Here is a 17,081-nt window from a genome sequence, read left to right on the forward strand (position 1 = left end):
GAAATCATTGTTATTTTTTTTTTTTTTTTTTTTTAACATTTTAAAACACTATAGGGGAGTGTCGGTAGTGTGATGTATCAACTTTATCTGAATGGTTTTACTACGGACTTACGAAATCGTTTCTTTCTCCTAAAAGCTGCTTGTGAACACATTTAAGTTTGGATTAAGTAACTGTCGATTATTTCATGTACAAGAAAAAATAAATAAAAAAAAAAAAACATTTAAAAAAATAACAACAGAAACCTTACAACCTCCACATTTACTTTCGAGCTAAAATTGTGGACATATAAGTCTTAGCATATAATTAAGATATTACACCCAAATCAAACTTGGAGAGATATAGACAAAAAAAAAGTGACCAACAATTTAGGGAAAACAATACGGGAAAAAACAAATTACTTGTACGTAATGCCAAAAATACACGATTTTTATCAAAATTTCAATTTTAAAATCAGCTACTCGATTATTGTATATAGTCAACAAACAAACGTACAAAATTACGTAACAGACGAGAACTCTCTACCTTTATAAATCTGCGCCAATTACTTTAAATTTCGAAAGTTATTATTAGGAAAACATTTCTGAAGAAACAGAAGATATTGAAAATTGTCAAGATATACGTATATGGATGTAGAGAAAGACCTGATAATTTGCATTGAATGGGTAAAAGAAGGAGAAAAAAATTCACGGAAAGGTGTCAACGACTTCCGAATTCCACACCCTGAGCCCAATAACACATATTTTAAGGTAGTACCCAGTCCATTGGCCTACCTGTCTCACTGTTGTACGCATCGTTGCCATTACCATAGATATTGCCGTTCGAACTTCCGTTGATCGAGGTGTTAGACTGGCTGGAAGTTTCGGGAACCGATTTCTCACCGCTGAGCGGTATATTGCTTCGCATGTGGTTTTTTGAGCTTGGGGTAGTTGGGGCATCGGGGGGACCAAAGAGACGCTTGTATGAGTCATTACCAGGCTTAGCGCGAGGCGTATCTGAACCGTGGGTACTATTCTCTCCGAACATCGTTGATCCCAGTTGCGAATGATTGTGATTCTTGATACGACGAGGGCTCGTCTCCTCCGGAGCTCCTCCAAAAATGTCGCTGCTACCGCCGCCTGGGGGTTTCAACACCCTGCAAACAAGACAAACAACAAGCCATCGTTAGTCTACTGCAACCTTTTTTTTTTTTTTTTATTCACATCTTTTCCTACTGCATAAATAAAATTTCATTCAAAGTTACACCCCGAAGACGTTGAAAAATGAAGAAGGTGATCTTTCCAAGAAATAAAAAAAAAAAAAATTTGTTTTTTACCATTAACATCGATTTCATTTACGTTTTCGTTATTAATTCAGTAATCGAGTATGTTTTTAATACCACGCGGACACAAGTCCGATCAATTATGGTTTAGGTACAGTGACCAAAAACGGTGCATTTAGATAGGTACTCTAGTTCAAATGCATTGCAATGCTTCGTGGATTCTTTTTCAAGTTTCAATAACGCGCGTACTTATAGCGAGGCAGACCGTTTTCAGTGAAAATTGTCTAACGAGGGTTGCGTGCACCGCAAATGTGTAAAACGTCACGCCAGGGATCAGCAAGAGTAGCACGCGGTGTTCGAAATCCATTAAAGTCCGCGTAGCTGCGCGTGCCTGAAAAGTGCGATGATATCTACGGGCAGATAATAATCCTTCCGATGCAATTTCATCACCGATCCGTGATTTCTTTTTCTCGTTATGCAGTTTACTCGGAGGGAAAAAAGCAGCAAACAAACACGACCCTGTTCCGGAAGTATATCAAAGACGATAAATAATCGTAGGGTTACACGGTGAGCAAAGCGCGCAGGAAATGAACGTAATTCAAAGGATAAACACGTAAGTGTGGGTTTGGGTAAGTTTTACATTAGATACATGCCCGCGTTACACAGCTGGGGCAATAAGAAATCTATAATAAGCAACGGTGATTAGAGAGGCATAAGATGAGAGTATAGATGTGCATGCAGGGAATTGCTCGATGCGCAGCGCAGGTGAACCGCGCGGCCTGGAACGGAAAGTATGGAAATCGATTGATTATAGATTGCAAAATTAAACAAAGGAAAGAACAAACACCGGTTTCTACCGACCGCGCATCGAATCCCATCGAGAATGCGCATCCATACACGCCTTGTAACATGGCCGAAGAACCGGTACTTTTGACGATGATAGCCACGGCTAGATAACAATATAATTAGTCGTTCGGTTCAGTTAAGTTAAGTTAAGTTAAGTTAAGTTAAGTTCGGTTCGTGGGATGCGAAGTATCCTGCCTGCCTGCACTCGACCGCACAAACAGGATGGGTGTGTCGGATAATGTTCTGTAAATACTTAGGCTTGCACAGCGAACCAAGACGGGAATCTTTAACCGAGGTACAGGGTGGTGTAGGCGGGCATTGTTTGCTATATCGATGCACTTTTTTGCGATCCAGTATTTATATATTTGTATGACATTAACAATAGTAATGATAAAACCGTTAATGGTTCGATAAATGATCATTATACGATCCTACGCACGTTTGACTCGCAGTCAGCCTCCGAGCCATGAGAGATGTTGAAATTGAGTTGAAATCGTGGAGACAGTAATTGATTGTGATTAATCAATTTCAAACCCGGCTTGATCCAAGAATGGATTGAGCGACAAGAGGGGAAATTGATTGAATTACAGCAGGCTATCAAGCAATTGGCATTCGCAATTGGGAGTCATCGAAAAAGCAAAACAAAAAAAACACTGCGCTATGAAAAAGAAACTCGAAGTTCATATTAGACCCGAATTGGAAGGTCGAACAAAAGCTGGATATATAGTACAACGAATCGACCGTTTTTAAAACAGGGTTAACAAAACGGCCGTGATATATGGCGGCTGGTTCTTATAGCGGCCGTAAAATTATTCTTGTACATACGTATAACATACCAAGCACAATTATTATTCATGAGTTGTGTAAAATAAAAATAATAGATCACTCCTCCTCGTGCGAGAAACCACGAACAGTGGTAGGTATAGGTACGCATGCAAATCGTCTTCGGTTAACGTACCTATGCATATACACGACGAAACATATTGTAGTGTAATATTTTATATTCCATAGAATTTAGAGTTTGATCGATTGCCCGCTATCTAGGATATGATGAAAGTTTTCTGAGGCCTTAAGTCGCGATCCTCGCCTGGCTTCGGGGTTATAGATGGAGGAAAATTTTTATATATGTATACACACACGTAACGAAACGACCTTCAAGAATTCAGACGTCTGCAGTCTGCGAATAGCAGTTAGGTGATGCCGGGGGTTAAAAATCGGAAAGTACGATCCCCCCGTTATCGACATTCGTCGACGGAGAATTCCTGCGACGTCTCGTCCAGGCACGAAAGAGGAGGTGAACTGTGGTTATATACTAGGAAGGATCGGATCGTCCGACGATCGGATTAGCGAGCGATCAGACCAGACGACGTCTCTGCCGTTCCAATTATTACCCGCGAGCATGCACGAGACGTTATTACAAACGGATATACTTTTCGATGAAAATTGTACCGTGCAGACGGTTCTCTTCCTCGTTCCCATTACCCGGACCGCCGATTCTAGGACGATTTCGTGACAACCGATTCGGGAAATTTAAACGTTGACTTTCGTTTCTTCCAGCGATCGACCTCGTCGATCAGAGACGAAATTATGAGAACTCTGAAACGGTAAGATTCGAGATTAATGACAACGTTCGTATGACGAAGTGACATCCGTATAAATCAAGGATTTTGCTTTTACACTGAGAACGGCGTAATTCAAACGAAACGACAATCAAGTATAAATGCATGATTAATTTTTATACTCAAGAGACGATGAAAAAAAATCCCAAAGTATCCGGAGTTATGATCGACGACTGCTGCGACGTGAAACCAAGATAATCGTGATCCCGTTATTTTTCATCACAGCTAAATTGTTTCGCTCGCGCGTGTCAAAACCGGCAAATACAGCACAGCTCTCAGTCTACGGACAAAGTCAAAACTGACCGACAAAAAAACCCGAGCGAGATTTATCTGCGGTTAGGAATCGATTATGTCTTCGTCAGCGATGTTCACTTCACGGAACTACTTTTTTCCACCTGCAGGTTTGACAGAGAGAGAGAGAGAGAGAGAAAGAAAGAAAAAAAAACAAAGAAGACGAAATAAGAAAAAAAAGACTTATTCTTGAACCGAACCAAACCGTGATCGAATAATCTCGACCGATTAATGTCCGCGTTGGAAAGGACGCGGAAGTCATAGCTACAAAGATCGAAGTTACCCAAGGCAATTAACGTGATTACGAACGTGTAGCCGAGCCGCTTCTTTACGCATGAGATGTGCTTCGAATTCGAATTTATCCTAGACACCCCGGTTCTTAGCTAATTGTTGAACCTTGTCGTTGCAGCTGGTGCAGGGTCAACTTTTTCCCATCATAAAAATCCAACTCGCACGACAGTTAAGAATATCAACCTCTGCCAGCGTGACGCCATATCGAAAATCATTTTACAAAAAAACAAAATCAAAAAATAATTGTCAACTTCCGCTGTTAAGCGTCTTGGCAAGGTCCCGAGCGAAGGTGGACAAATTCGGTGAACCGGTCCAATTCCGAAGAAAGATACAATAAAACAATTGATCTCCATCATCGACGCAATTAATAGCGTAGGATTGCGACCGATTGCAAGAAGAAGCGGTGACTTCGATTTAACGCCAAGTCGGCGTTGATCGTATCGAGAAATTGCAAGAGCTTGAAGGATATCGTATCTTGATGGTATTAAGGGGAGTAGGCAGTGCAAATATGCCGACAATGGGATAAAATTCAATTGGCATTTGTGAAGATCTGAACTTTTTTTTTCATTTCTCCCCTTAATCGTCGAACCTTCTACGGAAAACAGTTCGACTGCGTCTTTAACCGGCCGCGGTTATTTATAAACAGACTTTATTTTATCGTTATTGGCTACAGGAATCCAATCGATCCAACATAAATTCATCGACGAATTAACTAATTGATCAATTACGTTGTAATGAAGTATATCGTCTATTTATATCAAAAATTTTCTGTAAATAACTCGAAGGTTTCATGCACGCCCGAATAGCTTCACGATCGCATTCTTCTTCTCTAAAAGTGCTCATAGCATAAGTCATGGTTATCTTCACCAATAAAGAATTCAGGTACACTGAATCGAGCAACCTAAATTACACCTCATCAGTCGCAAAAGCCACACTGGTGTCCTGATCCACATTAACGATCATCGATCTACCAAACGCGCAAAGATCAAGATCTGAAGAAGGTAGAAACGAGAAGAAAAGATAAAAATAAATAAACAGCATACACGATACAGTGCGAGCTCGAAGTGATTCACAACGTCTTTTGCATCAAAGCTCATTGTCATCACAGCACTTGTAGAAGCATTGTTCCTTGTAAGTATGGTACATTATACAAAGCTGCAAAGCACAGAGCCAACGATTACACGGAGATGTTTTGAAGGCCGTTAATAAACGCGATACGTGTCACACGATCGGCGAGGGTCAATTCCACGAGTGAATGCGTTTCTTTTCTCCCTTCTCACGTATGCCTCTCTCTCTCTCTCTCTCTCTCTCTCTCTCTCTCTCTCTCTCTCTCTCTCTCTCTCTCTCTCTCTCTCTCTCTCTCTCTCTCTCTCTCTCTCTCTCTCTGTGAGACGGAGAACCCGATAAGGCCCGCGTACGTTTCCACACACGGTCAAACGTATACGTGACGGGTTCGTGACGTCGGTACGGCTTCCCGGTGAACGGAGACCCGCTATTCCGGAAGCCCCGACCCGGGGAAGCCCCGGCACGCGCCGAGGGTGACTAACCCCCGCGATCGCCTCGACGTAAATGCCTCTGTGTGGGTGCGCAAACACTCGAGGAGCAGTAACGGGGCTATCGAGTGCGATCCGTGCGAACGTGTCCGTGCTAGAAATAAGGAGGAGGAGGAGGAGGAGGATCGGAGCTTACTTTGTAACGCGATATTTTTACCTACTAGGTACGCGGTCACGGAAGTCGCGGATCACCCGATATACACCTCGACGTCTAGACTTACCTTACACATATACCTACAAGGCATGATGCAGGGGCGAGGGGCAGTTTGCGGGCATCTATGTCCGATACTTGCCGTCGCGGGGAAGGATCGCGATTCGGAAACAGACGGAGTGTATATAAGGGTTATTTTTTATTTCTTTTTTTTTTTTTTTTATTTCAGCTACGAACTATTACTCAATATTCGTCAGCTCTCCGAAACCCGAACGCACGGATCGTGAACCCAGTAATTATCGAGCACTCGGAGCAAAAAAAAAAAAAAAGATGTCAAATTTACGTAGTTATTGTATACGGCATTTCAGATATGGCGATAGTAAATGTTTGGTTAATTCAAATTCGAAAATTTAGTTTTATATTACAAGACAAACCGTTGTTTTGAACACTATTTTCTTGGAACTGAAATAAAATACTTCTTTGGCTATTAATAATTATGACAGAGTGTAAAAAAAATTTTTTTTCTATTTGCTTGCGCAACAAAAATTCTTCTTCACTCACTGCCGTATATCGTTAAAAATTATGCCCGAGATCATCCTTCGTGCGGATATATACATATGTGAATATATTTTAAGTACGTAAAACGGAATATTCATAATTTTTAGGTCAAAAAATATCGTCGTCCATATGACACAATGTATATGTATATACCGAAGAGTTACTACATACGTATATCAAGCTAAATCGTGGCATTTAGTCGCCTAGCGTGAGCAATTCAATTCCCGTCCGGAAGTAGATATGCTATAGGTATACAATACATATGTAACAGTTTGAAGTGACGCCGCTCGTTCACGACGAAGTCGTCTTATATGTATAATATTCGTAAAATGAAAGACAAAAAATAAGGGGTGAAAAATCGCAACAAAGTATATAAATGACATACGAATACATTATCTGGGATAAAAAAAAATCCTCCGACTCGAGTTGATTTCCACCGTACATTTGATAGACCGAACTATATATCATTTAGGTCGAACATGCGTACAGCCATGCATAATCGATATCATACAGCAGTTCTTTTCTCCCAGTGTTACACGGTCAATGTCATCTTGCGTTACACGGTGCAGAATTATTGCGTTTCGCTGTAATGAGACAGGTGCATCGTCGCATCGCGCTGCACGCACGAATAGAAAGCAGAAAACTATATATTTTTCTTGTATAATTACAACATCGAATGTACGCGAGTGCATCATTCACATATCATTCGCTACCTAGATGTGCATTGGCTCTGGGGAACTGGATGTCTCTCTCTCTCTTTCTTTCTCTCTCTCTCTCTCTTGGTGCAGAGTAAAGTGTGGCGTAGCCGGGACATAATGAACGCGGGACTTTGCTCGACTCGCATCGCAAACGAACGAACGTAACTAAGTTAACGGTGAATTGAAAGTCTATCTGCACGTTCCGCGCGCGGAGGGGAAAAGCATCGTCAAGACCGTGGCGGAACCACCGGCGATCGGATTGCACTTGACCGTAGTTCGAGAGCTGTCGTTAGGCGAGAAAGAAAAAAAAAGTAGGCCCTCCTATTGTCGAAAGTGGCTGGAATATGCGGTAGACGAATATCGCGACGTAATACGTTAGGTGGGCCAAAAACAAAAACGGGACCGATTTGAAACGTGAATAAAATCCGAAGGTGTTGAGCAATTTTCAAGAATATATATTTTTTTTTCTTATCGAATGTAAAATAATGATTTTTTTATTTCGCGTTTGAAAATCTGGAAAATCTTTAGTCGTTGTTGAGATACTCGCTCTTTGTAAAACAGATTTTGAAAAAGTTGCTGGGAGACTGAAAAAAAATTTATATTCAAGAATGGTCAATTCAATTTCCTTCTGAATTCGTGAATCTAAGATTAATTCTGGCGTTTTAGAAATTCTCCGAGATTTTACCCACATGATATTAAACGTTTCTGGTAAAATTAACGAGTGCGCGCTTCAAAGTTAAAATTCAGTTTTCGAGAGACATTATCAAGAAAGAAAATTCACAATCAAAAAAAAGTCGATCGCAACCGATATCGAAAACTTGACCAAAATTGATTCAGTCGACAACATTTATAACAAACATTTTAGATTTTTTGAGATGGCCTTAAGGCTGACTTTTCTGATATTAACTAATTACCTAAAGCGTCACATTTTCAGTCGTGGAATAGAAATTTTCGCTGATTCGTGGAAGCTGAAGTCACACGATGTGCCTGTTCTCTTGCTCTTCGGTAAAAGAGATATTGCATTCTGGCGAAGGAAAGTTCTGGCAACCGTATTGAAGTTAATAACGTTATTCTCAACGATTCGATCAGAGACTTGAAGTACAAGAAAAATGTGACAAATGACGTTGCAACTCGTAAAAATACAGAAAGAACGGAAATTTGATGTTATATTTTTACACCGTCATCTTCAATTAAGTAGAACTTGAATTAATTTACACCGAGAAATGTATTCTCCTCACAGCCCGTGAGCGGCTCTATTAAGAGGTCGCACTGTAAAACAAAACACACTCATATTTCAAAATCTTAGTTCCTTCAAAATCATTGTACACTTAAGAAAGTAGTGATTTTTTTCCCAATGTTTCATTACGATAAAGTTACGAACTTCAACCTCGCTTCTGGCAGTAGTAACCGTAAGCGGAGGACACGTAAAACCATATAAACGTATTCCGTCCCCCATTTGCCTTTTCGTGTTCATCAATATTGATTATTAAAAAACTTTGAAATATTAAAAATCAACGAAATAAATAAAACGCACAGTGCTGCCAATTATTTTTTAAGCAATTGAATCGAAAAAAAAATTAGTCCAGGAATAATAATTTAACATCGTAATTAAGCTTCAACATTCTGTAATATTAATTTTTTACAGTCTCTCTGCGATTTTTTCAAAACTTGACTTCACGAGCGTATTGCTCAACAACGAATAAAGATTTTTCAAATTTTCAAACGCGATATGCAAGATTCATTCTTTTAGTTTTAATCAGAATAAAATTTTCGGAAATCGGTCAACGCGTTCGGATTTTATTCACGTTTCAAATCAGTCCTGTTTTTCTTTTCTTTTTTTTCTTTCTTAATGCATATATATGTAGTTGAAGTTAGCGATACCATTGCAGACGTCGAATCAAGAAGAATGCAAATGAAAGAATAAAAATCAAAAGAACAAGTAAACACTGGTTCACCGGTTCACTGGTTCAACAAAATTTCACGCCGATTCGTCCTCTCCGTCTTACGCAAACACGGGATTGCAGAGTATCGTGCATAACGAGAAATGCAGTAGACGCGAAACTGCACCCTCGCCTCTCTACGTACACTCTAGTTGATGATAAAAGCTCGAGGAACACTCGTACCTCAGAGACAACGCGAGCCTTATGCGCCATTTACGTCACTTCGAATGTTCACAAAGCTCGCATTGTTCCGCGATGTGTTCCCAAATAAGAGGAGTTAAACGCCAAGTGGGATGGAATAGTCAGCTGGTGCCGGGGGCGAAGGGAAGAAATTAACGACGTGAGTAAAACACGCCTAGTGGTATAAATATGTATCCGTATCTATCTATCTATCTATCTATCCGTATGTCTATCCATCCATTCGTCCATCTATTCCATGTGTTTATAGCTATAGCCGCGTCCATCGATATGGAACGCGGAGTAAGGGATGGGCTGATACGAAGGATCGAAACGATTAATAGAAATTAAATGCCGTTCCCGGAAGTGATTTTTTTATTGGATAATTACAGCTGGAATATCAAGGGGACAAACATCGGTCACTGTAAATGTAACTATAGGTCAGAAGTGCGGTGTAGAGAAAAGAAAATATTCACTGATTCCAACGGAGTTTCAAACTCCCTATAATCTATCTTTTGACTAAACCGACCGACCGTAGCTGTTATCGAATCGTAATTTATATCATCAAAATCGTTCTGATATTTCAACTCTCAACATTCTCTCCAATGGTTTTAATTCCAAGCCGCTGTGATGATAAACAAAATACAAAATCGATTGAATCTCTCGAAGCTAATTTTCAGACTTCGATCGGGAAATATAATCTCCATAAAATGACAATTGATTATCGTGATAAAGTTTCCGGCACAAAATGAGGCGGGGATTCAAATCTACAGATATCTTCCCGAGTATTTCACGGCTAGTGAATGAACAGCTGAAGCAAGAGGGCTACACTTAATACATCCGTTAAAGTCAGTCACGCTTTCTAAGCTGTGCAGCAGCAGCATCGACTGCATCACGAAATGCTGCAATAATTTTTTGAGCAAAAATAACAAAAAAAAAAAAAAAGGTTTAAAATTCTGCTAACAAAGTTCATTGGCTAAGATAAGAAAGTCAATAATTCTCATTTAACGACGCGATTTCAGATTTTTCATCTCACAGATTAAGTACCTAAATTGGAATCGCACGCGTTCCTACCACGAAAATCCTATCACTACGAAATAAATCGGTAAAAAGCGTATCACCTGCAATTTGTTAAATGGCGGAAACTTGAGACTTGAAACAGAGACTTGCCGAGTCTTTGCTGTACTGCGTGGTGGTTTGCATAGTTATGAAGACGGTATAAGAACAAACAGTCTAGAGCCTAGACTACGTAGACCGAGACTCCGGAGTCTAGACGACCCAGGAATCGCCTTCCTAAAGTCGGTGCAGACACTGCAGCACGCAATCAAGAGCCAGTTCCCTCGTCCGTTTATTGCAAATACCCGGAAATCCTCGATGCTGGAACGTATTTGACCCCGGCCACCCTTATTTTCTCACCATATTTCGCGAGTCGCAATTTCTCGCATAATCTCCTCTAGCCAAAGCTCTGTTTGCATATTGCGATTCTCATTTAGGGTGAAATATAAATGAATATACGTATATACATATATATATATATATTTATTTTTTTTTTGCGATATATTACAAAAATGATCGAAATCCACACATCCGTGAAACATGACAATTATCCGCAACGGAAGAGGAAAAAAAAAAAAAACAAGAAATGCAGAAATATATATAAAATCGTAGAACCGCAAACGGAAGTCGTGTGGTTTTCGCGAAGGAAAATTCTCGGGAATTCCGCAGCGTTTTCTATCCGCGAGCATATTTTAATCCTCGGTAGAGTCATGGTGTTACCGACGTATGCGATAAGACTAAACCTCGTGCAAGGTCAAAGAAGGTATATGAGTTTATCGAAAGATTTTTCAAAAAAAAAAAAAACTTTTCTTCTCGACGTTAAAAGCTCGTAATAACACCGCGATTAATAATTACGCTGAGAAGTTCGTGTGACACAAGCAACTCGAGGTGTATATATTATTGTATCATAACGACTGTCTAGTCTGCACATAGGTGTCATTCCGCTATACACATACTTTACAAAGTATTTCGCAAGTAGTTAAGAAAGATTGCTATAATAATTATTATGCAGTGAGACCTTACAAACGCATAGCAGCTCGTTTCGCCACTTTGTTCATTGCATACAATAGAACACATCTGGTGATTTATAATCGGAAGATCATTTACCCTCTGGATCGAGAAAACTTCTCTATTTCACGGATCGTCAACGATCAGCTGATGATACAATACGCGTACGCGCATGTTTTACTTCTATTCTTCTTACAATTAGAATATTTTTTGCAACTGTTTTACCTCTTCTTTCCATAGCCAACGTTGTCCAATTCGATGTGTCGGTAGGCGGCATAAGTGGCCATGATGATTGTTATTCGTTTGGTATTTGAATCGCAGAACTTTTTATTCAAATCGTTGAAAAACAAGACCGAAAAGAAGATGCAGGTACGTTCGAGAGTGATATTTTTCAATCACCAACCGGAAGTACCAGAGCAAGTCTTCTCTCTGCAGCGGGGGAGCGCGGTTGTGAAATATCCGACTTTATACAGATACGAGCAGAGAAAATAAAAATAAAATACAGATAAATATCGAAAATAAAATCGAGTTTAAACTGACAATTTATTTTTAAGATTCACTCCGTTCTGGCACTTTTCGATACGTGGTAGGAAAAAAAAGAAAAAAAAACGTAAAACAAAAATGAGAAATGAATAAGAACAGAGATAAGAAAGGGAAGTAAGAGTGAGAAAATATGCGGTTCGATCAATTAACAACTGATATGTGTAATACAAATTTTTGTAATCGATTATATTTAACTTTACTCGCGGATATTTTAATATCTGATATACGTGTATATTTTGTATTAATATATCCACAATAAGAACAGAAAGAAAGAAACAACAAAAAAAAAAAAAATAACAACAACAATTAAATCTTTATACTTTGGTTTTTAAGCTGTGGTTAAATATCGATGCCGTGTTATCAGCGCACGACAAAACTCTCCCGACGATTCGTCTGTAGAGCTCGCAGCAGACTGGAAACCACCGGGTATAAACTCGGTATATACCATCTCGCTTTTCCCTCCCCCTCCCCCCCCCCCCTCCCCGCGCGCTCTCTCTCTCTCTCTCCCCCGATCGTTCGTCTCTCTCGCCTCCAGCCGGGTCTGACATCGGCGTGCTTCCACCCCCGTGACGCCGACGCCGACGCCGAGGACTAGGAAGCTACGAAACGACGACGACGACGACGACGACGTCCCCGTCGTCCATTCACCTCAATCAATACGCGGAGGTAAACGATGCGAAGAGTTTAGCTGACCGTGGAGCAGGGTCATCTTCGGGAATTTTTCGCGTCGCTGCAGACACGGCTCAAAAGTATAAAAGAGGGCCGAGATTAACACGATACGGTTCAAGGGTTACGATTTATCAATATCGGCAGTAAAATCGGCAGAATGTACGAATGAATTCACTCCTTTTACCCGAAAAATAATAAGTAGACTTTCTTTTTCTCTCTTTTTTTTTATTTTTCTCCTTCAGACAAATATTAACATATGATCAAGACGAATTGAATCTAAGAATTCTTTGTCAAATTTCACATGACGCGATAAAAAAAAAAAAAAAACTGTTGGAGGAAAATAGAAAAAATATTTTTATTTTGTTGTCAAGTCTGTATTAAAATATCCATTTGGTGTAATTGGCGAGAAGGTAGTTATATTTAAATTGATCGATATTTATTCACCGTGTCAAACCAAACTTCATTTAACCATTTCATTATATTCTTGCCGAACGGAAAATTAGATATTATACAGCGTTTACGATTTCAAATTATTGAACTATCCATTGCACGCGAGTATACAAAATAATAACTGTAACAACTGCTAATTTTGCCAACGACTGAATGGTCTGCTGGGATCTTCGTTAGAATGAATAAATAAATAAATAAATAAATAAATAAGCACAAAAAAGTATTACAAGCGTTATATGTTCTCATGAATTACGCTGCTCATGTTTTCTTCCATACTGCATGATGTAAAGAATCTCCTCGAGTCGATGGATATATATTTCTTGGTTCGTGTTCGAGGTTTGGTATACCGTTAAACGTGTAAGGTACAACTTTGCCGCATGCAAAATATATATATATATATATATATAACAACCTTCCACCCAGCTTATTACACGGGAAGCTAATAAGTATTCACGTATCCTCTGTATCGGCTCTTATTAAAAACCCACTTTTCCCTTTACGTTCCGATGTTTGATGAACATAGTGTACACGTATATTATACATGTTATACAGATTTTACAAAGTATTCCGGTTCATGATAGGAGAAAAAAAAAAGAACATATCCATTAACGATTTTAACGAAACATTCTCTCTCACTCTTTTCATGTAATTCTATAGGGAGTAAACAAAAACGCGTACGAGTATGGAATAAGTAGAGGTTTTATGCAGCACCTAAAAGATCGTGTATTGCACATCCGTTGGCGATTTTTTGCAATTAACAAAAGGAAAGGAACGATATTGCGGAATTTTTTCAATTTATGAAAAATCGGTTTATTTCCTCAAAATGTCGAGGAATTTCGGACGAAATGTTTGTTTTACTGAATAAGCGCGAGTTAGTTATTAACATAAATGACAGATCTTACAAGTTTGTAAGAACTTTCGATAAAGTACAAAATAATTGAAAAATTAAAAAATAACCATCGCAATCCTTGTACAGGTTTGATCTTTTTACATATATTTCGTGAAAATTAATGACTAGCAGTAAATTATTTATCACGCGCGTTGAAAAATACACGAACCTGGAATTTCTTCTGGGGTGAAGAAATTACCTCAGTTTTTCTTCAAGATTTCCAAACGAAAATGGCGCCGCCCATTTTCTCGGGATGTTCTGTATCTCCTGGACTCGGTAGCGAGTATAAGAAAGTGTAAAAATCCTGACGCAAATCGGTGGTAATTTTCTTGGTAAACTAGTAGCAATTATTTCGTGATACCATTGCTCGAGATTTGTTTAGTTTACATGTCGACAGACAGGCCGAAGACACGAAATTGACACTTTACGGACGATTATTTAGGCATGAAAATTTCGACAAACGTTACTTGGAGTAAAATCGTGCGTAGTTTAGACAAATTTATGTTATTCATTATAGTTTGTTTCCGTGTTGTTTGTACCTAATATTAACGTTTTTTGAGATGAAAGGCTAGATAGATTTTTTTTTTCTTGTCCAGATTAAATCAGATGTAACAAATTTTCTTGTTTCTCGCTGCGTTCTCTTTTTTTCCAAGCGTATCAAGGATCTAATTCTCCATGGAATTGATAACGACTGTAACGTCAATTTTTTGTATTTCTATTAGAAACGTACGAGAAAAAAAATTATGTATTACAACTACGCAATGAATAACCTTAAATAATAATTCCATGCAGCTGGAGGTAAACCGATATTGTAATAAAACAAAGAAACTGGACAATTTATCCCTGTTGACCGCAGGTGTTGACGGCTCGTTGCAAGATAGCGAGATTTGAATTTCCGCATTAAAAACCGCGATTACGACGACAGTGTAGAATTTCCACATGTACAGAGTGGAAGTTGAAGAACGGCAACAAGAATCACAAAATATCGGGCCACGGATAGCCAGCTCCCAGGTACCAAAATACCGAGTTAATATTAGGCAAACGGGCTCAGCAAGCGAAGAGAAGAGACCCTTAGACTCGTCATTTGCCTCGACAGTTTGCCATGCAATTAACCGTATAAATATTCGAGCTTTAAAATATTGCGAAGAGTTTTCGAACTTCGTTCCGCAATGACGATTCTCATTTCTTTCCAATATCCGTGAATGAGCGAGTAAATTTTCGCGACGATTTCACATTTCTCCTTGGATACGAGTCGAAGATTTCTACAGGATAAGTTCGAAGTTGCACGATGCAGGAACACTGTGCAAAGCGAGTAGATAATTGAATAATAGGCCGACTATTTATTAAATGGAAGGGTAAATGCACACGAGGAGCATACATGCATCATCAGGAATTTGCTGCACAATATATATGTATGTATACGTATATAGTGTGTGCCCTAATTATATACATCGCGTATTTTAGCACTTCCGTATATGTGTGCGCGCGTGTGTGTGTGTCGCTGCTTTTGGCGGCGGCAAGGCGGGTTTCAAACACCGAAGTAAACGTTTCATTGTCTCGTCTGGAGATCTATCCCAATTATCAAGGTCCAAGACGAATTTTGCAATCAAGAATTACACCGATAAAACTTTCTCTCTTTGTCGGTTTTTCTTCGCAGGTTCAAAGGTTTAATTACAAACGATTTACCGCCGTTTTATACAAGCAGTATGTAATTATACACGTGAATTAAGTTATCTGTTAATCTTGATGCGAATAAAATCTTTAACAGTTTATTATTTCAGGCTGTGATTAATTAGTACCAACTTTAGGGTGAGTAAATATCGCTGAAAATTTTATATAATTATGTTTTCGAATCGATCAGCTGAGTTTGCAAAATATGATTACAAGTTTCGCATGAACGCTACGATTTGCTGAATTTCAAAAAATTCTAATCAGCTTTTCGAACTTGAACCGTATATTTAAAGTTGAGTAAAGCAGGGCTTGGCGAATAAGAAAATAAGGCGAGGTAGGGGGAAGTAACAGTTACTATATATTAAATTATAAACTGTAAAGGAATCATGGTTACTTGCCGAGTCGCTACGCTCAACGCGCAACGTGACATCCTGTATAATATAATATGATGTATTTGAAACGTGGTGGTGGTGGGTGCGGTGTTCCGATGTACGTACACGTATGTGCATGTAGCTGACGAAGTGTGTATTGTGCACACCTAATTGTACGTACAATACCTACATATAGCCGGAATCACGAGGCTTCCCCCGAATCGGACGTCCCGTCGGTTAATTAACGATAAGGATTAATTGAAGCCGAAGCGACGTTGCGTACGTACGTTAGTTGTGAAAAAATTCGAACGGAGCGTCTTGGCGCTCTCGACCCCATTTTCGGTATTGCTGGCGCGGGACTAACGGTCGATAAATATAATAATAGGAAAAAAAAAAGCAATTCAAACTTTAATTGAAATATATTATCACAGCGCGCTAATTCAATTATCTTCAATGACTCGTTATGTATCTCGTATTATACACACAGGTATACTCTTACGTTTTCGGAGCCACGTCACTAACTGATGAAAAATGATCTCTTTTAAGGTAACTTAATACGAACGTATTTGTCTTTATTTCAGCAACGATCGCTGATTACATTATTTTTAAAGAATTCAATTACAACGGATCAAAATTACGCTGCTTCACGAAAGAAAAGAAGACCGTGTTTTACGTAAAACTGAAAAAAATTTTACCACAGCCAAGTGTAAATCAGATTACATTTTCATTCGAATGGTTGTTATACACGTCGGCAATTGAAACTCCGATAATTTAGCCCATCGAATTAAACTTGGTCTCCAAATATCAAGAGTTGGAGAAAACTCGCGAGGGTACAATATATTTTAAGGTAGATGAAAAGTGAGCTTGACGTTATTTCGATCGTGGAATAAAAACTTAAAGAGGTCGGTACGGCTTGACTCCGTTCCGCGTATATAATCCACAATCCGAGATCTCCATATTTAACAGACACACGAACACACAAAAACCAAAGACATTGTCTGTTGACCTCTAGAAGCTAAATAACGATATAATGCATCGTAC

General features: G+C 39.1%; 1 protein-coding gene across 6 annotated transcripts in view; it reads right to left on the reverse strand.

Moving 5' to 3' along the window:
* Jupiter (microtubule-associated protein Jupiter) overlaps window positions 1-17,081 on the reverse strand; it is a 58,319-nt gene that overhangs the window by 3,842 nt on the left and 37,396 nt on the right. For 2 of the 6 annotated variants that reach the window (XM_046622083.2, XM_046622084.2), the window contains exons 2-3: window positions 772-1,133; window positions 113-136 (exon numbers count right to left, since the gene is read on the reverse strand). In XM_046622083.2, coding sequence (XP_046478039.1) covers window positions 113-136; window positions 772-1,133 — 386 coding nt within the window. Of the gene's footprint in view, window positions 1-112; window positions 137-771; window positions 1,134-11,672; window positions 12,269-12,310; window positions 12,416-17,081 lie in introns of those variants that run through there. The other 4 variants (XM_046622081.2, XM_046622082.2, XM_069135093.1 and 1 more) reach the window with 4 other exon arrangements.

Source organism: Neodiprion pinetum, chromosome 4 (genome assembly GCF_021155775.2).
Source record: "Neodiprion pinetum isolate iyNeoPine1 chromosome 4, iyNeoPine1.2, whole genome shotgun sequence".
NCBI classification, from domain to species: Eukaryota; Metazoa; Arthropoda; class Insecta; order Hymenoptera; family Diprionidae; genus Neodiprion; species Neodiprion pinetum.